The 24,818-nt window shown below is 39.7% G+C and overlaps 1 protein-coding gene across 8 annotated transcripts in view; it reads right to left on the bottom strand.

Annotated features, from left to right (window-relative positions):
- Positions 1–3,829: 3,829 nt before the first annotated feature.
- The window catches only part of LOC131251054 (probable alkaline/neutral invertase F), a 30,845-nt gene continuing 9,856 nt past the window's right edge, over positions 3,830–24,818 (bottom strand). For all 8 annotated transcript variants that reach the window (XM_058251525.1, XM_058251526.1, XM_058251524.1 and 5 more), the window contains 3 exons: positions 18,691–19,122; positions 4,998–5,556; positions 3,830–4,303 (listed from right to left, as the gene is read on the bottom strand). In XM_058251525.1, coding sequence (XP_058107508.1) covers positions 3,990–4,303; positions 4,998–5,556; positions 18,691–19,122 — 1,305 coding nt within the window. In that variant the 3' untranslated portion in view covers positions 3,830–3,989. The remainder of the gene's footprint in view (positions 4,304–4,997; positions 5,557–18,690; positions 19,123–24,818) is intronic.

The following is a 24,818-nucleotide window of genomic DNA, read 5'->3' as shown; positions in this document are numbered from 1 at the left end:
TTTGCCCCCAGCCACATGAAGTTACTCTGGTCGGAAGCTATGTGGGGTCCACAGAGATTCCAGTGACAAATCCAATCCGTCCATAAGTTTCTAAATGAAACATTAGTACAGAGAAAAATATATATGTGCATATAAAACTAATGTGGGCTACACCACAAGAAAGAGTGATAACAGAACCGTTCACCGTTGAAACCTTCCTGGACCCGATCATGATGTTCATATGCCATCCAAACCGTTCATAGGGTTTTTACCAATCAGATAAACTGTATGAATAAATATCATCCGTATAAAACACTTATGTAGGCCCCACAAAGTTTCCAATTGTCAGCGTTCAATCCCTGCTCTTTTGTGTGGCGTGGCCCACATGAGTCTTGAATCTGTTATTTTTTTCGTTTCCTATCTCATTGCAGATTTTAGAAACTGATGGACGGAGTGGATTTGACATGGGAATCTCTGAAGGCCCCACATAGCTTCCGACCACAAGAACATGTGTGGCCGGGCACAGGCAATTCGCGTCCGTCTATTTGATACTCCGCTGCGTGTGACTCTTCATACTCATGGACTTCGACATGGTACACGTGGAAAAATAGCTAAAATTAAACCGTCTAAGTTGTGTTAAAAAACTATCTCTACTTACATTCCATCAGTCTGATTGGTTGAACAATCATAACCTCCCATTCCTAGAGATAATTTTTTTTCATTTTGAACCGTCCAATAAATATCTACTAATCTAATAGTCAGATAAACAAATAAAGCTCTTAGTCTTTGGTTCATGATACATCTAAATTGCTATATAAAGTTTTTTACGGTTTGATTTATTTTAGTTATATGCCACGGAAGCAATTTCTGGTAATTTATAAGTGCCTGCATATCATCCATCACGCTCTGCTGGAGTATCAAAGTTTTTATCCTTTCGTAATTCCACACGCATGAGAAGCGTGCCATCTTCACGCAGGCACTCCGGCCAATATGAAACACGTGCGAAAGATCTGAGACTTCCATAAGGTGGGAAACATTACTTAGATCTTTTGGCCTAAAAAACAGTCCATTTCACACCTCATGAGAGCCACAACATGGAAAACAAATGGACGGCGAAGAAAAACTGATCTGGCTGTCTGCTTACTCTGTACATTGCGGCCCACCTAAGCAGTGAAACGTCCTGATGTTTTAGGCTAGAACATCTAAATGGTGTTGTAGCCCACCTAAAGGAAAGTTCAGATCTGGCACGCATGTTCCATCTTGCCCCAGTCTTGGGTATGGATGGGCATGATTCTCGCACGTGCAATTAGTAAATGAGATCTCTGTTTTTAACGGTGGGTGTTCAATCACCATTGTTTCCTCCGGTGTGGTAAACTCTGCTAAATTTTTAGGCCCATGTCCTGAAATGAGCTGAAAAATGGACGGAGAGATAAAGCGCAAATATCACGGTGGGGCCCATACTGCACCGACCAACACTAGCAGGTGAGTATGCAATCTGCGTCCGTTGAAAAGAGCTTGGCTGAGTTTTGTCTGGCCATCCAATTATTTTTTTGGAACGCTAGCCCGATTGATGACTAGAACGGCCTGATTTCACGTCTAGGTCACGTACAATGACAATCCCACCCGTTGGATGGCTTCACTTACATCCGACGGTGTGCTGGGCTGCCATCAGCCGTGCGGTGCAGATGGCTTGCAAATTCCATCTAGAAAATGGAGAGGATGAGAAAAGTTGGGAAAAAAATTAGCATTTGTAATATATTATTTTTTTTAACAGTCAGAAAATTATTTCATCAAAGTAAATTTTGATGGCATAGAGATAGTTTTTTTGACAAAAATATGTCTACAATTGATTATTTAAGCTGTTTGGATTGAATGAAAACACAAGTGGGTATTACGTAAGGTCTATGCTAAAAAAGTACCCTTTCTTAATTACGTGATATGAAATTGCATTTTGGTCGTTGATTTTGAAATCCACAAATCCACTACTTATATGGCCGACGTGGAAATATGGGTTTATCCCCGCTGTCCATCCGTGTACATCGTTTACACGTGATGGTCCGGTTATCAGGGAATGACAACCTATGTGAATTTGGTGAACTGTTTATAATTCCATGGCCTACCGAATAAGATTTTGCTTGATCCAATGTAACGAGAATTTTATCCAAGACATGGAATTAGATTTCCAGACATGCAAATATTAATCCCATCTAAGACAATTTAATAACATTTTCTTCCACCGACTAAACACGGTGAGTCCCAAGATCCATCAAGGTGGGTGGGACCCCTGATTGTGGGGCTAACAACGGTGTATGTGCCTTAAATCCACACCTTCCACCTATTCTGAAAGCTCGTTCTAGGGCATGGTACCAAAAATGAAGCTGACTCAAATCTTAGGTAGACCACATCATAGGAAACAGCTGTGATTGAATTCCCACCATTAAAAACTTCATGGATTCCACCGGAATGTTTATTTTCCATCCGACCTGTTAATAAGGTCACAAACACCTAAATGAAAAGACCACACGAATATCATCTTAATCCAAAGCTTTTCTGGCCACAAGAAGTTTTTAACGGTCAATCACCACTGTTTCCTGTACTGTGATCCATCTGCGATTTGTAAGCGCTTCATTCGTTGGATCATGCCCTAAAACGAGCTTTCAATACCGATGGACGGCATGATGTAGTCACAGACTCACATACATAACAGCGGGCCCCACAGTTAGGGGTCCCACCCACCTAATACGCTCCCATACAATTAGCAGATGTAATCCATGGCTTCGCACATCATCCACGTGTTTCTCAGCTCTGATTAGTGGGGCCATGGTTCGGGTATTCCATAACATTGATTCTGTCCAGTCCCTCGGTCAATAGACCCTCCCCCAAGTCTCCCACGTCAGGGCCATGTAGCCCCATACACATGCTGACATGCATACACAACGCAGTGCGAGTCTTCCAACCTGCACACGCATCAATCTGTCCGTCCATCCATTCAGTTTCTATACCATTCCCATCCTTGGACCCAATCAAAAGCACCGGATTGCTTTGCGTAGCACACAGCACCGACATGGATACCGTGCACTGCTGAAAAAGCCATGAGCCTCACCATGATGTTTGTGTTTTATCTACACCGTCCATCCATTTTGTCAGCTCATTATAGAGCACTAGCCAAATGAGGCAGATCCAAATCTCAAGTAGACCACATCATAGGAAACAGTGGTGAACGCCCACCATTAAACACTTATTGCGGCTACAAAAGTTCCGGATCAAGCTGATATTTCTCTTTTCCTTTCATCCACGTCTGTGTGACCTAATCAACAGGTTGGATGGCAAGTAAACATGTCAGTGGGCCTTAGGAAGTTTCTAATGGCCGGCATTCAATCACCCACCATTTCCTGTGATATGGTCCACCTGAGATTTGGATCTGCCTCATTTTCAGCTCATTCCCTGAAATAAGCTGAAAAAATGGACGAGTAGATAAAACATACATACACAAAATCCATTAGCTGGTACATGGCTAAAATGCAAAATAATCAACTGTCCAGGTTCAAAAAACAAATGAACATCAGTCTAAAGTCAGGATCATAGCCAAATGATACAGCCCAGCCAGTTTTTTTTTTAAATTTTTTGCTTGAATGTGCTTTTAAGAAAGCCATATGGCATACGGCCATTAGAGTTCTATTTATTAGGGTTCAACTGGCCCCACCACATCATTTCCCTGTGACCATACAATCAGTCCGATTTTGGGGCCACGACCCATCTATGGTTGGTCCCACTATCTGTAGGGCTTAGCTTGAAGTACATGTAAGCCACTTACAATCTTCATATGCATGGTTTTCCGGAGCATCAGAACTCAGCTGCAAAGCAATCTGCAGCCTACGTAGCATTCCCATGCTGAAGAACAAAGAACACTCGAGAAAAACAACAAGAAAACCTCATGAAGCCTCCTATGGTATTTGAGGAACAAAACATCATAGAAAGAGAAACGAGACAATCCAACAGTTGAAAATCTCCTAGTAATACGGGTGCAACTTCGTCGGCATCGTGGTCGCCCGGGTTAGCATGGGCTTCATGTTCTTATCCTCCTCAAGGGCCATCATCCCAAGGTGTGAAGGATCTTCCAGCAGCATCTTTGCAACCAGGTACCCTGCAATCGACCATGTCTGCATCTTCCGCGATTGCTTCCCAATGTAGTTACCATCTTTGCCATCATAGTATTCTGGCCACCCATCCTTAGCAAGCCTGCACTCAGCGAGCTCTAGGGCCCGCCTAGCGATTTGCGGTCTTCCAGTTTTGACGCAAGCCGCAGTGAGCAACCACAGTAGAACTGCATAAATGGCACCAAACGTTCAGATCATTATGCACCCATAAAAGACTTGATATTCAAAAACATTGGCTACCTGTACAACTGTCTGAAATCCAGACCATTCTGTGCTGGGCCTAACCACATGTGCATTGAGCCAAGAATCTGGTTAAAAAGCAGCAAGGTTGATGAACAGACCAATGATACACATTCAACATACTGCCTAATGAGCAAACCAGCCTGATTCCCAACCCATGGCAAACCCAAAGTGGGGCCCACCTAATGAACAGCCCAGACCTCTCATGCTCATGCAACATTGGCACATGTGGTGAAAGTAAGATTCTAGCAGCCATAGAACTATGGAGGCTGCCCATTGGTCTGGTAACACCGATGCCCGAAAACATTTTAGATGAGAAGATCCTAACCATCTAACCTCTGACCTTTTTATTGACGGTTGCTGGTTCATTTTACTCAACTGTCCATTTCTAGGCCAATGATCAAAGTGTTAGGATCATCCAGTCCGAATTGTTTGAGCAAATCAGGTCAACAGTCTACATCAACAAACTATGGGTCTGAATCACATGAGCTTGCATAGCAGGATGCTTTCAGCCCCCTAAAATCTTCACAACTTCGAAATTTTCCAACAATCTCTACATCCTGATGAAGCATCAGGACCCTAGAAATTCCTCCAGAACTCTAAACCAAGAGATCATCTCACCTGGCCATGAACCACCATTATGATAGCTCCAGTGAGTATTCTTGGGATCGCAGCCTGTCACGATCCTCCACTCATGAGTGTCGAGAGCTGGATACATGGCCTTCATCGGCATCTCACCTACTAAATCCTGCCACCTCTCTTCGATAAGATCCATTATAGCAACAGATTGCTCGTCGGTTGTAAGCGAGCACAAGATTGCCATGCAGTTGCCCAATGCGAACCACCGGAAGTCCATCCTGGCAGGGCTCACATTCCCAATTAAGTATCCGCCTTTCATCGGCATGAAGTCGAATATCCAATGAGGTATTGACTCGGGGATAACGTTGAACTTGTTTACAGCAGTGTTCGAGTATTCCTCAGTCTTGAAGCGGTAGATGTTGTTCAGTTGCTTGAAATCGAGCCAGTAGTAGCTGCGCATGTGATATATCAGCGCTGACAGCCTGTTGTCAATCAGTTTTATGAACTCCTTGCCATCACCTTCCACCCGAAGAAGCTGATGGGCGCATCGCAATGCCATGACAAACAGAGCTTGAATTTCAATCGGATAACCATATATTCCCTGAAACAAGAATGCCATCCAGTTAGGTATATGTATCTAATTACCAAGGGTTGCTGATCCTTCATCCAGCCAGCACACAAGTTCCAATACGCATGCATGGTAATATGCAGGCTGTCCATCAGGTGGGCCCGAGCATGTAGGTCCACTCCTGTGCTACAGTGTACTGAACGAATGGATGGTTGAGAAAAGTATTTAGCTGTCCATTTGTTTTGTACATTGTGGCAGACCTGATGAGTCAACTGGCCTATTTTGGGCCGAGCATCTAGATGCAAGAGCCAACCTGAAGGATTCCTTGTGTTTCACATGTGTGCAAGCGTGTAGATGGAACTCATGGGATCAATCCAGAAAAAGATCAGTGGATGTGAAAAGTTGAAGTTGCGCGAAATGTATTGATTCATCGTCTTCTAAGCCATATCCCAACTAATTGGGGTCGACTACATGCATGTTCCACCATTCCACTGGGAACGTGATTTGTGTAGCCAGTCCCAATTAGTTGGGATATATGGCTCAGATGATGGTGATTTAATACATTGCACAAAGCCATAGGTTAACCTATGACTTGTTAGTGCACTGATTTGTGCACCTTGTTTGTCAATCATGTGAGTCATTTAGTCAGCAAGTCGATCGAGCCCTTGGAAGCTGAAGACCAAAGACACAAGTGGAGGTGGATAATCAAGGAGCAAAGAACAGGTAAATGAGGTGCCTTGGTAACCCTAACCTTGACCCAAAACAACCCTTGAACCTCTAGATGATCCTAACCTAAATAGGTATACCTTGTCGATCATCCTGAAACCTTAGAAGCATTATTTGAACATACTTAAATTGGCCTTAGAGGTCCTGAGTTGTTGAAAAAACTGCACAATTTCAGTAACCTTTGATCCCACCAAACCCACCTTCGGTTTGACCGAAATAGGCTAAAACAGGTCAATGTGCTTGGACAGAAATCAGGTAATTTGGTTGCAACCAAATGCCACATTCAATGCGACCGAAAAACCACATTTGATGTGACCGAAAGTGCTAAAAATCTGTCCAGTGGCTTTCCTGTCTAATTCGATATGACTGAAGTTCTATTCGGTCCGACCGAAGACTAGCCGTTTATGCCCATTTTATGACCATTGGAAACTCGATTCTTTTATATAGAACATCTAGTTTTTGGAAATTTTAAGTACTTTTTGTGCAATAGAAAACTGGGTGATTATACATTGATATCACAGATGCTATACCTCTAATCCCATGAGTTTTAAATCATCTTCCTTGAGATTTTCACTCTAATGAGGATTCCAACCTCCACCTTGAAGATGATGTTGAACTCCACCACTTGCTAGAGATTAGACACTGAGCATATAGTCAAATCCTTGTCCAAATAATCTAAAAGACCTTTTTAGGTGAATCCTCTAGGATTTCAACTCTCCATTAGTTGTGAGATTCACCCAACCTCCCATCACATTGGTCGCCTCAATGGAGCATTACATGCAAGGTGTTTGATCGTAGGAGTTAAAGTATTGGCAACGCATTGGCATCAACAATCCGCGGAGAGATAATTCAAGTATGGGAGAGCTTTGAAGAAACAACACAAGCACAGGGTGTCAAAGGGGCTCAATCCGACAAGTGTCGTGTACAATCCATACTCTCTTTCCATGTGTAGGATTGAGGGTAAGAGTTTGTGACCCAAACTCAAATAGGTTCTTATATAGGATTTAGGCTCTTGTGTAGGGCCGAATTCACCAGACACGGGTACGTGTTAGTCACCATGGGAGCCTCCGGCGAGAGCAAACGTAAGTCCTTAAACTGAGACCAAGGTTGTTGGTTAGCCAATTGAAAACCAACTAAAGTCTCTTACAGGAGTGTACGCTAGAGTCCTTGTGTGGGATTGTTAAGGGTTAGAGGTGAACCTAATTTAAAACCTCCAATAGTGAAATCTGGTATACTCATGGGTTAAGTGCGTCCGCCAAGAGTGGAGTAGGAAATTTGAACCACTATATGCTTGTGTTTGGGATTGTCATTTGAGCATAATTGTGCTTATGTGATTGATTGATGAAATATATGTATGTGTGATTAAATGAATGCTAGAAGTTGATATGTTGCACATCTCACACATATACACTATCATATATAGACTAGTTACTTCATTGGAATATGATTTGCAGTCTATGTGATTGGACGCACTATTGGCTTGGAAGCCTTATTGTTAAATTTTTATACTTAGTTTAATTTGCATATTAATTTAAGTAAACATTTGTGGTTTTAATTGGCTAAAATTTTATTCGGTCCTATCCCCCCCCCCCCCCAAAGAAAAAAAGGAAATAACCGTCATTGTATAGCTCCGCCAAGCTTTCACGCATAGCCCATGGCCCACCACCATGTGCAATTTCATGACTTTGTGCAATATATTAATCAAGCAGTTGCATATGAATTTCTAAAATGTGTTAAAAAATTACATATAAGAAGTGATCACCTACAAGCAATAGCGCCTTAACTTGTGAAGCTATACCATCTTTCCTGCTAAAATGCCACTTTCATAGGACATTCGTGTTAGGATAGATAGTATGAGTGCAACTTGGTCAAGTTTAACCAAGTTGGTTGGGTTGGGGTTGGGTTGAGGCATCCGACAATCCAAACCAACTTGAATCCAACCCTATGTGCATAAAGTTCTATGTATATAATTATATGTGGGCCACACTAGTGTGGCAATGGACCTTATGCTACATTAGCGGACTCCTTTTAAGGTCAGGGTGGGCTTGTGTTGACCCTCAACCTGAGCTGACCGGCCGGAGTTAGGTAGTATTCGTATGTACAACAGTTGTATGCATATGTATGCTATCTATCCTAACAATTCATATCATGAAAAGCTAAAAAGAGTAAGCCCGACCATGACGATCACTATTCTTGAAAATCAGAGAGATCAAATCTCGAGTATGCCACAATGTATGTGGGTAGAGTCGGACCATTGGTTGTCCATTGATTCCAATTGTGTGGCCAATCTAATGAGGATTGGCCAGATTTTTTAATTAGGTGATCTCCATGATGAAGCCAACTGTTTTCATGGTATGAATGTCCTACATAAGCGGCATGTTGGCTAGAAAGATGGTCTAGCACAAAAGGCTGTGGTGCCAATGCCTGCATGTGATTATTTCTCGTGAAATATTGTGTGGGATGGAAGTAGTATTTACTACTAGGAAACGGCTTTCCTTATAATTCTTTTCTTTTTTATAAATCGACCATAATTTTAATTAGCCAGATAGAAACAAAAAAGTCATCTCGTGTGAATTTTAAAAAAAAAAGGGTGAGAATTTGAGGGCAATGGTAAGGAGATGCATAAAAAATAAAAAATTAAACCCACTCTTCTTTGATCTAGAAAAACAGAATATTTTCTATGCACTTTTCACATTTCTTAGAAATTGCAATTAATGATAAGCAATAATTACTTATTTGAGAGACGAAGATCCTAGTCCAAGATCATGCCAATGGTCCAAAGAACATCAATATCTACACCAACAAGAATTCTGATTTTGAGATTCAACTATGAACATATTTACAATGATGTGTGTGTGTGTGTGTGTAAGAACAAACGGCAAGTAGTGCCCTCCTAGCCATATTTGGTGTACAAAAGCAATACTTTCGGTATCGGTATCAGTGGATGTATTGCACACTTGGGATGCAAAAACATATCGATTATCGCATGGGAAATATCAAACGCATCGCATAGCGTTTCGCTATTTTTAGGAAACATTGGGAAATTGGTCAAATTTTACAATGAAACTTCAGGGGATGTTTTTTTATTTTATTTATTAAAAAAATTTTTAAAAAAAAAAACGCATCTTTACGCACTTGGAAATCAAAAGATAAAAATAAGTGCTCATAATAAGTTTCCGTTATATAGGGTCCTTGAGTATGCACTATCTAACAGAGTAATGTAACTATATTCAAAATCAACTAATATAATTTATAAATCATAGAAGACATGTATGAAAACCCAACCAATTATTTATTTTTAAAATTTGCAAGCATTGCGTACATGTATTTGAAAATAAATTGTCCATATTATGTCTCATAACCCGAAATTAGATTTATTTCCTCATTTGAGGATAAGATTGGTGGACATTTCTTGGACAATTAAGAATGAAAAATATCCAATGGTCCTATTTCAAATTTTTAAATAATAATATAAAAAATATATCCATAAATCAAAGGTCAGGATTATTCAAACAATATGAATTTGGGACCACGACGTAGCAACAGTGGGGTTTTTTTTTTTAAATTTAAGACACAGGGTGTCCCCACCTCTTTTTTGAAGTGAGACTAATCCCTGCGGATACACACAATCACCCACAACCACGTGTATCGGGTAAAGCCAAGGAGGGGAATCGAACCCTCACCTATAGGGAGCAAACCTACGGTGAAGACCATTCACCCAAACCTCATTGGGTTAGCAACAATGGGTTCAACAAATTAAATTGGTTTGAGTCAATATATGACACGTGTACACAGAGTTGCACATTGAGCGGAGTCAAGCCGAGTTGTGCCAAGCTCAGCTCGAGCTCGGCTCGGCCTTCGAGCTCAACACACTAGCTTGCCTTGGCCCGATGGTTCAAGCTGAGTCGATCTTGCATCAAGTCAAGGCAAGTCGAGCTGAGCTATCTTTAGTTACAGCTAAAAGCCTAGAACCAATAGATAAACAATACATGTAATTTAAAGAACAATAAATCCAAAAGTGCAATCCATAAAACACCATCAATATTTTAGAAACATATGTTTAACAAAATTTAAAAGTATAATCCATTCAACACTACCAATAACAACAAAATATGAATATTGACCTCCTTCAAACAACTGTAAGTGTAGTCTCACCTAGACTCTCGATCCCATCCTCTTCCTCATCCTCGGCATCAAAAGTTGCTACAACCCCAAATCGGCCTTAACCAATCTTGTGTACAAACAAGCGCTTCAATTGTTTTTTGTGCAAGAGAGCTTCAATACTTGCTCACGAGTCAAAACCCTACTCCCCATGCTAAATGCATATTCTAAGGTCACTGTTGTAATTGGAATTGATAAAATGTCACATACCAACAACGAAATTGTAAGGTATTTTACTTCACGAGCTCTTTTCTTCCACCATTCTAAAACTTCAAAATATGTGCTTGAGGCCTTCATGATTAGCTCCTTGAGATATATGTCTAATTTTGACTTGATTGTATGCTCGTTTAATTCTTCTTGCTCTAAAATCGAAAAGTATTCATCAAATACATCGATATTACCTGCAAATGAACTACAACCACTTTTAGGTTGTTTAAGTTCCATGTCTTGTGTTTTGGCCAATTTTGCCAACATACAAACCGTACAATTCTCCAACTGCAACATGAACATCGACAGTTTCTTTTATTGCCTTTTCAGGCAAATAAATCTTCTTGAAAATGAAACTAACCATCCCTAGCTTGCTTCGTGGATCAATAACAACAATTGAGGCCATTAACAAATGACATTCGGACCAGTACTTTTTCGAATTTCACTTCATACATTCGGCCATCGTCTGTAGAAAATTTGGACATGTGATGACACTTCTATGTAGAGATTCCTTAATCTTCCATAGGGAGGGAAGAAACAGATTGACAGTGGGGTATTTATTTCCGAACAAAATCTTCGTGCAATTATAATAAACTTTTAGAAACCCATGAACTTGTTAAGCTCTTGTGCAATCATCTTTTGTAGGTAACCAGACATATGTTTTATCATGCGTCGCATATTCAGGGAATGAAAGTTTCAACTCCACAGCTAAATCCAACATTTCAAAAGTCAAATTCCAACTCTTGTATACATCTAACTTCAATGTTTTTTTTATTTAACATTCAAACGTTAAAGTATATCATTCCAGACACCAAGTCTTGAAGATGACCCACTTATATATTTAACGCTCTCTTAAATTATCTATTATGGGGTCAATTAAGTTTAGCCCTTCTTTTACAATCAAATTTAGTATGTGGGCACAGTATAACCTAGAATATTTTTTTGCCAAAAAATAAATTGTTGATCACCTTGATTTGTTTCCACAAGTAAGAAATCACACTATCATTTACGAATGTATTATCTAATGTAACTGCAAATATTCTCTTCTCAATGCCCCATTCTAGAAGACAATTATATATGTAATCTAAAATAATCAAACCAGTATTGAGTGGAAGAAGATGGCGGAAGTTTAAAATTGTCTTGCACAGATTCCAATCCACATCAACATAGTGTGCGATCAATGACATATACCCCTTCCTTTAATTGGACGTCATCCACAAATCTAAAGTCAAACTTATACGTGAGACTGATGCCAAAATAGCTTTCATCTTTGCTTTCTCATTTAAATACATCTTCATACACTCTCTTTGCACCATGAGACACAAGACCTTCTCAACCTTAGGATTGAGATATTTGTTATATTCAATAAAAACTTTACTATCTAGAAATTTAAATGGTTTCCCTTCAACAATAGCTATTCTAACAAACCAGTCATTCGGCTTTTCATTCTTAAGATTATTAGTCATGATGCTAGCTTGAGAGTGGTCCCCTACAGGTGAGGAAAATGAAAGCATTTGTTGGCCTCCACTCGTGGTTATTGGTCTCTTTGGACAATTTCTTATGTGTCTATGATAGTGAGAAGTTGTCCCTACAAAATGCTTGCCGAAAGTCGTTTTACAATGCTTATATATAAACTTGGTCTCACTACCTCTCATCTCTTCGTAAAATTCATCCCACACCATTTACATTTTCTTCCCTTTACCCAAAGTTGAAGTGTTTATGTTTTCCATCACATGACTCACATCTCCCTCCACAAGAAGAGGAGATGTGGCTGACACACTATTACTGGAGGTAGTTGGGACTTCTTCACTAGTCATACATAAATATAAAGATAAGAAGCACACATGAGATTTGTTAAATTCAATTCCACAAATCTAAATGCACAATTCGATTCCACAAATCTAATGATTAGAGATTTCATCAAATCCCCGTTTCAAATCAAATCCTTGATTAGGGATTTGATAAAATCCCCTAGCAAAATCAAATCCCTTATTTGGGTTTTTTTATTCCAAAAAAAAAAAGGAAGGAAGAAGAAGAGGAAGAAGAAGAAGGTGCGAAGAGGAAGAAGAATTGGGGGAGAGAGAGAGAGCATACCTTGAGAGTGATGGAGATTGAGGTGGTTACTTGCGTTTATGGGTCAAGATAGACGACAGAGAGAGGGACGAGGTCACAAGGGAAAGGAGATGGAGGTGGCCGCTTGTGAGCGAGTTTCGAGGGGGAGATGGGGAAGGATTTTTTGCACGGAGAAGGGGGGTTTCAAGAGGAAGTGGCCATTTGCGGGAAGGTTGAGAGAGAGAGAGGGAGGTGAGCTTTACTTGCATCTCGAGCGGGCGCAAGAGGGGATCTGAGCCGTCCTTAATCCTTTCAATCCAACGGTTCTTGGCAAACGAGCGCAAATGGCACGCAAGACATGCACGGGTAAAAATTTCACATATTACATATGAGTGAGCCGAGTCAAGGTCTGAGTCAAGCTTCGAGCTGAGCCAAACCGAGCTACCTGATGCTCGACCTCATCTTGATTTTTAACGAGGAGAGTTAAACAAGCCTCAGCCTGTCATAAATCCCCCTTTCAGGCCAAGGCGATCCAAGCTAAACCGAGTCGAGCTGAGTGAGCTTTTCGAGCTAGCTCGGCTCGTGTACAATTTCTGAGTGCATAAGTATCAAGTGTTGTATGTTGCTAGATTATCATACAACTCCCATTCTGGGATTAAGGATTCCGGTACCTTATTTTAAAAAAAGGCTTTCAACCAACGAGCAAAGGGGTTGGCGGCTAAGGTGGGCCCCACCATGATGTTTATGTGAAATCCACCCAGACCACTAGGTAAGGTGTTCCATAATGGTCATGGAGGTCGTAACGGCCTTTTTCTTTTTTAAGGATAAATGTCCTTATTTTATTAAGAAATCGCTTGTGAAATTACGAGATAACAAACAACACAACAAAAGCAATAACGTAGCTACAACCCCAAAACAAAATGCGCAGCACGAATATCCACAGTACAAGGCCCAGTTTCCCATTCTATAGCATCCCTCTTTACTTTCCAAATAGATTCTTCCCAATGGCCCCACTTGTTGTGAAAGCACCGTGAATTGCGTTCCCCCCAAAAATTCTTAAGTACTACAAGCAGACACAAGCACCAAAGAACCCAATTTTACTTGACTATATGAACATCATGCCAATACTTAGATGTGATACTGATAACTTCCCTCCTTCGGACCCAAATCGCCATTGCCATTTGCCAAGTAAAGCCATATTCATATATTCCAAATTTGTAATACCTGCACCTCCCAAGGATAATGGTTTGCAAAATTCTTGCCATTTGAAGAGATGAAACTTATGTTTATTTTCAGCTCCTTACCATAAAAAATCCCTCCACAGTTTGTCTAATCTAATTCAAAACGGATTTTGGGCACTTGTACAAAGGCATGAAGTAAATGGGAAGGTTAAAGAGGGTTGCCTTAATGAGAGTAATGAGTCCTACCATTGATAAATGCCTCACTTTCCATTTTGTAAATCTCCACTCAAACTTTCCTTGCACCCAACTCCATAAATGCTTAGGAAGAGTGCCCAAACATAGAGGAATGCGCAATTAGGTGGATGGAAAAGCACCAACTCCACACCCAAAGACTCTCACAAAACATATTACCTCTTCTTTGGATAGCCCAATACCAAGCATCTTGCTCTTCTGAATATTAATCTTAAGCCCCAAAACTTCTTCAAAGCACTCCAAGATCTTCCTTGAGTTATCTACCATGGCTTCATATGCATCAAAAAATAATATTGTGTCGTCGACAAATTGTAAATGAGTTATTCTAGCTCCATTCCTCAACCCGCAAAAACCTGAAATAAGGCTCACATCTTGGCCTTTGACTAGCATTCTACTCAAGGATTCAACGACCACTATGAACAAAAAAGGGGAGAGTGGGTCCCCTTGCCATAGACCCCTCAAGTCTTTGAAAAGGCCTTTTGGAGAGTCATTAACCAACACTGAGAAAGATGCCAATGACACACATTCCTGTATCCATTTAATCCATTTGCTTCTGCCACCTATTCTTCTCAACATGTGTTCAAAGAAGTCCCATTCCACATAGTCATACGCCTTTTCTATGTCTAGTTTGCAGACCGCTCCCTTAGTTCCTTGTGTCTAGTATCAATACACTCATGGGCAAGCAACGCAATATCCAAAATTTGTCTATTACTATGAAAGTGCCTTGCACCAACCAGAATTTGTTAGCCAACAACTTCGCCAACATTTTGTAGGAATTTCCAATGAGACTAATAGGTCAAGTGTTTTAAATAGCGTTCGTAGTGTAACGTAGCTACAACACTACATAGCATTAGCAAATAGCATAAATCCCCTATAGTGTATGCCACAGGAGTCATAGCATATGCGTAACATATGTAGCGTAAAAGTGACGTATATAGTGTCGTAGCGTACATGTGGTGTATGTAGCATACACTACGGTTTTTGATAAATGATAATTGTATTTTATATTTTATACTTAATACTCTCAACCTATGGGATTTTAATTTCTTTTCATACTTGTGAGTTGTGACTTGGAAGTTTCAATTAGACATTATTAATTAAAGTGGTTTGCTTATTGTTGATGTAATAATGATTTGATTTGGTTTATATCTAGATTGGCTTTTGATAAATAATTATTAATAACTTGTTGGAACATCTTATACTTGAAAATAAAAAAAATAAAAAATAAAAAAAGAACTATCATGTAGCTTGTGTTACTTACATTACATGCTACAAAGGGTTGAACGCTATGCAACACGCTACCGCAATTTAAAACACTGCTCTGCTCTGTTCCATCTCTCTTAAGGATAAGGCTATAAAAGAGACCCTCATCCCCTTAGCAAGCTTGCCCCTTTCACTGAATTCTTAAACAACGTCCACTATGTCCTTTGTTATCGTGTCCCAAAAAAACTTGGAAAAAAGGCTATGGGAAAAACATCAGACCCTGAGGCCTTGTCTCTACCCAAAGACTCAATGGCACACTTGATCTCTTCTTCCAATACAGGCTTCTCGAATCTCAAGTGACTCCATTTCCACAACCAAAAGACTTCGAAAGGACAAGTTGTCCAGCAATGGTCGCTTCCAACCTTCCCTCGTAAGCAGATTGGAATAAAAATCCACAATGACTGCACAAACTTGACCTTTCTTCTATTCTATGCCCATCAACCATGATTCTACTAATCCAATTAGACCTTCCTTAGCCAAAAAGCTCTCGGACTTTGCCTCCACACGATTTCTTCTTCTTTTAGGACCTTAGAATACTCCGCTCATAAACACAATCATCTATTCCGCTCTTCATCAAATAGACCCACCCCCTCTTCTTCAATATCCAACTCATTGATCTCATGAGTGATGCATTCATCCCTTTCAAATCATTTACTGAAAAACTCCTTTTTCCAAATAGATAAGTTTGCTTTGAGAAGTTTAATTTGTTCAGCAAACTTGAATCCAGCTTTCTTGAAACTAAGGATTGCCACCAGATTCTAACCATCCTCGCAAAATTTTCCTCCTCTAACCATACAAGCTCAAAATGAAATGGCTTGGGCCCCCAGCTTTCCTCCTCCACTTCCAGAAGAATAGGACAATGATCTGAATATGTTCTCGGCAGAACCCGCAATTTGACTAAAGTGTATTTATCCACCCAATCAATTGACAACAAAAATCTGTGTAAGCAGACTAGAACGTCTGCCATTTCATTTTGGCTGACCCAATCCTCAGAATGAGACACTTGCCATGCCTCAGACTGAGACAGGTATGAAGTTGCTTCTTCACGTGACAAAAGATCGTCCTTCAAGATGAAAAAACCTGGCTCCACTGCCAAAAATCGCCCCGACTTAGAGAGACAAGACATCTCAATAAAGTCTCTATAAGGGGTCGTCTCGTCTCGACACGTTGAACTCGAAGCTTGAGCCCCAGAACCAAAGTTGGTCCCAGACCTGACAAGCAGAGCTCCCAGACCAACTCAATGCACTGCCTGGCGCCGAAGCCTCCTCCCAAACCTCTGCTGTTGTCTACCCTCCAACCAAGTTTGTACAAGAGGGAAACCTCCCGCCAAAGGAGACTCACCATCAGGCGGCCCTCCCCTTGTCATGTTTCCAAGCTCCTGCTACCATCTGCCCTCCCCTTGTTGATATCACAAACCCTGCACAAGTAATTGCAAAGAAGAACTCATGGTTGAAAACCTCATCCAGTACAAGTCAGTTTCTACCGAGTTGTACCAGTTCCAGTCCACAACAAAACAAGTCACCAGACAAAAACAGGTTCAAAATTAACCAAGATAGAACAAGTCATACCAGTTTCAGACCTCAGGCCAGTCGGACTTTGAAACCGGTATTTAAATCCATGGAATCCATGAGAAATGGAATGAGAGGAATAGAGAATCCACAAGTGTGTTTGATATCCCTCCAATTTAGAGGAAAATTAACGAACTGAAATTCTTAGTACAATCTCACTCCTAGCATGGTTTTACAAGTTTTCCTCTTTTACCTTTTTTACTCAATTTGCTAATTCTGCATACTTTATGCTAAGAAAGAACCTACTCCTTATTCAAATTAATTAAAGATAACCACAAACCGAATCAAGCCCACACAAGCTAATCTCTAACAAAACTAAAGACCTGTTTAGGTGCCACCCAAAAATCAAACTCATTTATCACTGACAGGCACCACCATAGTTGTCAGCTCCTTTAGGCTAGATCTCAAACAGTGAGGATGCACATAGCTAATGTAGGCCACCTACATTCAGGATGAGGTACTTTCATGACATGGCAAGATTGCAAGACTCATTCTATATATATATATAGCCAGTGGCCTGTTTTCTCCAACTACCCATGATTGCATGCCAAATCTAAAATTAAATGATTCCATGCTGACGCCCGAAAGGCCCTAAGACTGAGTTTGGATGGGATATTGAATTGGATTGCAAAACTAGTTCACTATAGAGGAAATTGGCACACTGTAGTTACCTTCAGTGTTCATAACTAGGAAGTAGCCCTTAAGTTGTGATCATATTCCTTTCAAGTCTGACTTCTTAGTACCATACTTGCAACTTTGAGCCTAGTGTCAGGCCCAAGGGCTTCCCCAAGAGTAGATTGTGTGGCACTCGTACTCCTAGTCCCATCGTGGACAAGTCAGCCTATCACCCAAGTGCAAAACCAAGTGCCGTGCACCAAGCCCAGTAGGATGCAAGAAAAGATACAAGAGAATGGAAGAATGCTTCTATTAATCAGGGGGGCTAAAAGCTTGCAACTTCCTATTTCTTAGTGATGGTTAGAAATGAGAACCCCTCCTGCATATGTCAACCTAAGAACCTTTTATCTACTTTACATGGATGGCTAGAACGGTGCCATGTCACGATTCTCCAATGGCCAGAAATCCCTGCACTATTTTCCCTATCCACTAAAGAAGTCTAGAACACTCTAGAGATTTCCATACTTCTACACAATGCTAACCCTCTCTACATCTCTCTACACAACTCTCCATTCTAAATACAATCCTCTAGTGTACAAGAAGTGCACATATTGACATAGTACCTGATTTCTTCTTCTGTAAGTGTCCAGTCCATGACAGTAAATGGGAATACCAAGGTAATAGCAATCTGATCATTTCCAATTTCCTGAACTGGTTATTACATTCCAAAATCAATAGTGCACCTGCATCCTAAAGCTAACAAACTTTGTAAAACTGGAATTCCTCTAATAAAACGAACAAGAAACACCTCATGTCCGACCAAGGGGATAGATACCATCTGATCCAGTTCTGCCTGGCTACAAAATTTGGCATAAAATTCTCATAGATCAGCTTGAACTTCAATAGATTTCTTCAACAGAACAAACCCAAAGGCAACATAGTATATTTCAAGTGATAAAGGGAGCATGATACACTAATAGAAATTAAGAGCATTTTTCATCACAACCAAGTACTTCAAAATCCTTTCCACCAAAATCAGACATTAGAAGACAATTGATACTCTTCAATGATTGGATCATTATGCCAGTAAAGAAGAAGAGGAAGAAGAAGAAGAGCACAGCTTTCAAGGCCATACAACTCACCATCCTGCGATCAATCATACAGCAGCCATCTGCACAAAGAAGAGTTGGAAATGTATCAAATCCCTCTGCAAGGCACAAAGACAGTATCATCTTAATTCCTGTCTGGCATTCTGGCATCTGAGATAGAGAATAATCGCCAGTGGCCTTTGTGTAGGCACGTAGCAGGAAGATCCACCAGAACCCAGAATCAACTGGAGCAACTCTCCCGATGGCAGTCTCCCCAAAATCTGCAACCAACACATCACAACCCCTGGTGGGATTGTATAACACTTTAAAACTTGCTGGCATTACTCCTTGAGCAAGAGTAAAGCAATCAATACGCTTCTCCGATGCTTGAAAATGAAGAGTCTTCAAGAGAAAATTTTTCACTATCTCTGTCTCATCATTCATCAAGAAAGCCAAAGCACTTGGAACAAAGTCTCTGACAAAGACCTACAGAAATGAAAGTTCAGCATCCATTAAAAATATAATGTTCATAAATACTAAATGGAATAGAATAAGAATATTTGACGCAAGTAATGCATTCAAGTATGAATGGCGTAATTGGGCTTTGGTTGCAGCAAGTGGGATGAGAGCAGAAGAGGATTTTGGGACTGTAATTGGGCTTTAGTCGCAGCAAGTGGGATAAGAACAAGTGGGAAAGTGGTTGTTTTGAGAAATGTAGAAAAATAACTTACTTGTTGATGATATCAAGTTATTAATATGAACTCAAAATTTCACAACAAACAGAATCTTAAATCGCAAAGAAACTACAAATAATACAAAATGAGAGCCATAAGGTTGCTTTAACAGAATCATGGTAGCAGTAGCTGGTAATTGGAACTTTGAGGGAGAGGATACAAAACCGTAGTTTTACAGCATCATTTGCATGTTTTTTGTGCATTTAAATAGGCAACAGCAATCATCGACTTTTTGTCAATGCACAATTTTTTTTTAACTTTGTCAATAAATGATTTTATATAGATGAACCGGTAAGAAAGAGAAATTATTGGTAACACTTCCACAGAGGTAGGGAGGAGCAAAGAATACTCATATATACAAATATAAAGAATATTCCTCATGTAATGCAGCAACAAGAATGGATACTGGAAAAAATAATAATAATAACTAAACTTAGATTTGAATTCTTCTTCTTCTACGGGGGTGGGGAGAAGCAAAGAATACCCATATATACAAGTATAAATAAGATTCCTAATGTAAGGCAGTGAGGTCCTTGATTTATAGGAATAGTTATTAGAAGAAACTAAACTTAGTTTTGAAATCTTATTGCTATTCTTCTTCTTCTACGGGGGTTGGGAGCGGCAAAGAATACTCATATATGCATGTATAAAGAAGATCCCTAATCTAAGGCAGTGAGGCCTGTGATTTATAAGAAAGGTTATTGGAAAGAGAGCAGATTCCTAATGTAAGGTAGTGCACACTCATATATACAAGTATAAAGGAGATTCCTAATGCTGCCAATGAGGTCTTTGATTTATAAGAAAGGTTACTGGAAAAAAAAATAATAATAATAACAACTTATCTTATTGGACTCCTCCCGAGCACAGCCCACAATGACCATAAAAAAACCTAAGCCAAGTTTAGGCTGAGACCAAGCAGAACCACCCACTTTTGTTCAACATCTGGGCTGTTCACTAAGGGGCTGCTTGGATATCATAAAATAAAAAATATTGTTATGGTTAAATTTAATATATATATATATATATATATATATATATATATATATATATATATATATATATATATATATATATATATATATATATATATTTAAAAAGAGACCAAAACTAGAAATAATATTTAAGCTTAGTTTTGTACAAATTTTCAACCTAGTTTGGTAAACATATATGTTAATATAAAACAATTTTTCAACTCTGTTTGAAGAATAATGTGCTATTCTAAAATTGAAAATAAACACAAAAAAGCATTGTCTATCAGGCATCCAAGAATTTGACTTTTTTATATTATCATTTCACTATTTATGTTGGTTTACGATCCATCTAAAGTAGGGCCCACCATTTGGACGATTTTAATTTTAAGTGACATATTTCTCACGTGTTTTGTTTATGATCCATCTAAAGTGGTGATGCAGGGAAGGATGTGAGGTCGAGCACCGTCTTCCTCAAGGGGATAACTGTTCCGAATCCACGGAACTTCTCTGGACTCCTCACAAAGACTTCTCGAATCCATGAGGAAAAGAACAAGAAAATAAAAGATTAAAATTCGAAATTGAGTGATGAATTGACTAATCTGTATGTGCACGTTACATCATTAATAAAGAAAAAAATAAACTAAAATTCGTAATTACCAAAAATAGCAAATTTCTAACTCTAATAAAAATTCTAATTCTATTAAAACTCTTCTAAAGCCTAATTTCTAAAAATAAAAATTTCAAATAAACTTTTGCTAGAAGAGTCCTAGCATAATTACAAGTTATTTCTAAAAAGAAAGAAAATCTAGAACTCTAAAATTAGGAAAATATTAAAAAATTTCAAAATTACTTAAAATAGTTTTTTTTCCTAAAAAAGTGTTTTTGAGCTGAAAGCGTGTGTTTTCTGACGAAACGGACAGATGCGACACCTCGGATGGCCAGTAAAGATTGATAGGTTGTGAGCCCCGTAACGATACCCGAATCAAAAGTTACAGTTAATTTACAGTCCACCTTCTTTTAGCCCAACCATGCTAAGAATGTATCTGTGACACGTTCTACATCAGACCCCTCCACTTGAAAAAAAAAACTAGTCCTCGAGTTACTCAAGGGACTTGGTTCATGATTCTGAAATAACTTTTGATGCCGATGTTTATTAGCCATTTTTCTTGTACTTGGCATTAGGCTCTTGAACTGACACAATACATTTACTCATGCTTTCCTTGACTTGACTAGTATCGATTAGTTCCTTCACTTCTGCCTTCAAAATCTCACATTCTTTCTGATAATGTGGGCAATTAGGCAGACTTGCCCCTGAGACAGGATCAATGTGGTTTTGTATATCTCGTATGGGAGGCAATTTATTGGGGAGTTCATCGAACACAACCGCCTTGAACTCTTGCAACACTGGTTCCAAATCCTCTGGGATATTCACTAGCTCCACATATTTTTTTCTTTTCAACTAATGCGTGTGTGTGTGTATCCCATTTTCTCATATTGTTTAACAAATGCATGTTCAATTATGAGAGACTATCCCTCCACTTTAGAAATCTTGGGTTGGTTCTCCATTCCCATAGGGGCCATATGTTTGCCACCAATGAATCCTGTGGCCTATTGCAACTCCGTTTCGACATGGTCATCCATCGCCGACAAATAATGGGATTTCTCTACATATGCCCTTACTAATCGGTTATCCTGCCAATAATTTTGATTTTGTTGGAACAACACCTGATCGTAGTTGCTATGGAGGAATCTCATGCACAATAACTTCTTCATTCGTGACCACGTGCGGATTGGCACCTTCATCTATCTCGTCTGCTCGAGTTAAAGTTGGTCCCACCAAGTTGAAGCTCTGCCCATCAACTTGTAGGCCACAAGCTAAACTTTTTTTTCTTCCACAATGTCCATGTAGTCGAAGAAATGTTCGACTTTAAGCAATCAATCGAGGAAGTCCTTGAAATAAAATTGGCTATTGAAACTACAAAGATTGACTTTTATCTTGAATTCTTGATCCATCCGATCTATCTGATCAATGCCTCGTTTAAGATGTTGTGGAATCACGTCGCTGGATCCCACCTTCTCAGGAGTAATCTTATGGTTCACTGCTAGCATCGCCCTACGATCAATGCGATTACGAATTCCAACAATTGCTGGTGGTAAATCACCACCATGAACACGGAGTTGCCCTAAGGCCTCCGTTATGCGATCCGCCATGCGATCGATGGAAGCCTGCAGCCCTTGCATGGCTTGCCGATTTTGTCGCTGCACCGATTCGAAAGCTGTTGTCGTTAAAAGTAAATTCCTTGGAGCACCGTCCATGTGCTTGTTGCCTGACCCGTCGTTAGAAGCCATAAATCCGAGGAAAAGCCTCGCTCTGATACCAAACTGACGCAGGGAAGGACATGAGGTCAAGCACCGTCTTCCTCAAGGGGATAATTGCTCCAAATACACAAAACTTCTCTGAACTCCTCACAGAGACTTCTCAAATCCACGAGGAAAAGAACAAGAAAATAGAAGATAAATTCTAAAAAATTCGAAATTGATTGATGAATTGACTAATCTGTATGTGCCCGTTACATCATTAATATAGAAAAAAAAAATCGTAATTACCAAAAATAGGAAATTTCTAACACTAACAAAAATTCTAATTCTACTAAAACTCTTCTAAAGCCTAATTTCTAAAAATAAAAATTCCAAATAAACTTTTTCTAGAAGAGTCCTAACATAATTACAAGTTATTTCTAAAAAGGAAGAAAATCTAAAACTCTAAAATTAGGAAAATATTAAAAATTTTAGAATTATTAAAAAATAGTATTTTTTTTTCCTAAAAAATCGTTTTTGAGCTGAAAGCGCGCGTTTTCTGACGAAACAGACAGATGCGACCCACTTTGTGGGTCGGTTCACCTCGAATGGCCCGTTTCAGTAAATATTGATAGGTTGTGCGCCCCGTAACGATACCCGGATCAAAAGTTATAGTCAATTTACAGTCCACCTTCTTTTGGCCCAACCATGCGAGGAACGTATCTATGACACGTTCTACATCAAGTGGGAACCATCGTTTGGTTTAATTTTGACTAACATATTTCTCATGTGTGATTATGGGCAAGCGTGGCAATGGGTGGGGTAACATGCCCAGCTTAACAAGCACGACCTAGCTTTGGACTAGACTTGGACCTATCAGCTTGGCCTAACATCCATGTCCCAATCAATTTTCGAACTATGCTTATGCTCTCTAGTCATTTTACCCCCCAACCCGGCCCATCTCGACAAGACTTCACATGTACATGGTATGTATATAATACAAATATGCCATCCTAATCCTCGTTTAGGCAACCTAGTCATCTTGAATGCAAACCATTGGTTTCAATCCTTTTTTAAGTGTCTATTTCGTGCATAGGAACATTCCAGTGGGCACGTCAAGCTGGTTTTGGCAAAAACCCAACCTATTGCCATGTTTAGGGAGAGGGGGAGAGGGATGTGAAAGTGGTTAAAAGGAAAAAACCACTGGAATTAAAAAATAATGAAATTTTTAGGCTTTTTTAGTTAAGAACTAGGGACAAAAACTTTTTACCATTTTTCATTTCTTAACAAAACATGGTTAAAGAAGAATTAAGCAATTTTGAACTTAATCAGTTAATGGTGCATCCAAACAGCCCCTAAGGGGTCATTTGGCAACTTGTATTTGGAGACCATGTGAATTGGATTCCTCAGTTGTGTTTGGCACTGTATAGATGAAGTCAAGTGTAATCCAAAAATTGTATTTGGCAGATAGAGTGAATTTGAAGCAGGCGTCCAATAAGATTCTATGAATTCTCACATAGGCCCACCGTAATATTTAGGTGAAATTCACCCCAACCACCAAGCGTGTCACCCCATGTTAGGCCCAACACCCAAAATTCAGCCACAACCGTGATTCTGGTGGACCACACGATTATAAACAGTGTACAAGGCGATGCTCACCCTCGAAACCATTTCCTTTTGTGTGGCCCGCCTAAATTACATTTAGGCCTAATCCTTTTGTCCTCAGACATAAATTTTAGTGTGGTATCTAATGGTTGGAATGGATTTCATACAATCATCATAGTGGACCCTGGAAAAAAGATCAAGGATGGGCGTCTCCCCCAACTATTTCTTTTGGTGTGGCTCATTGGAATCACAAGTCGGCCTGATTTTATTGCCCTAGACCTAACTTGGGATGTCTCATTTAATGATCAACTTGGGATATGACATAAAAATCATAATGGGCCATGTAAAAATCAAGAATGGGCATCTCTCTGCCAATTGCTTCCCTTTGTGGCCCACCTACCTGAATCACGAAATGAGTTGATTTGTGAGCCATGGACCTAACATGGGGTGGGGAACATAGTAGCTGGGGTGGATTTCACATAAACACCAATGGGCCCACTAATTCTTGAATGTGAAACGGAATGATTTTCATGCAAAAGCTGACGTAAAAAGTTAGGACATCAATCACATGCAA

Source organism: Magnolia sinica, chromosome 7, assembly GCF_029962835.1.
Source record: "Magnolia sinica isolate HGM2019 chromosome 7, MsV1, whole genome shotgun sequence".
Classification (NCBI taxonomy): Eukaryota; Viridiplantae; Streptophyta; class Magnoliopsida; order Magnoliales; family Magnoliaceae; genus Magnolia; species Magnolia sinica.
Note: the sequence above shows the minus strand (reverse complement) of the source record. Positions and strands in the feature narration are given on the sequence as shown.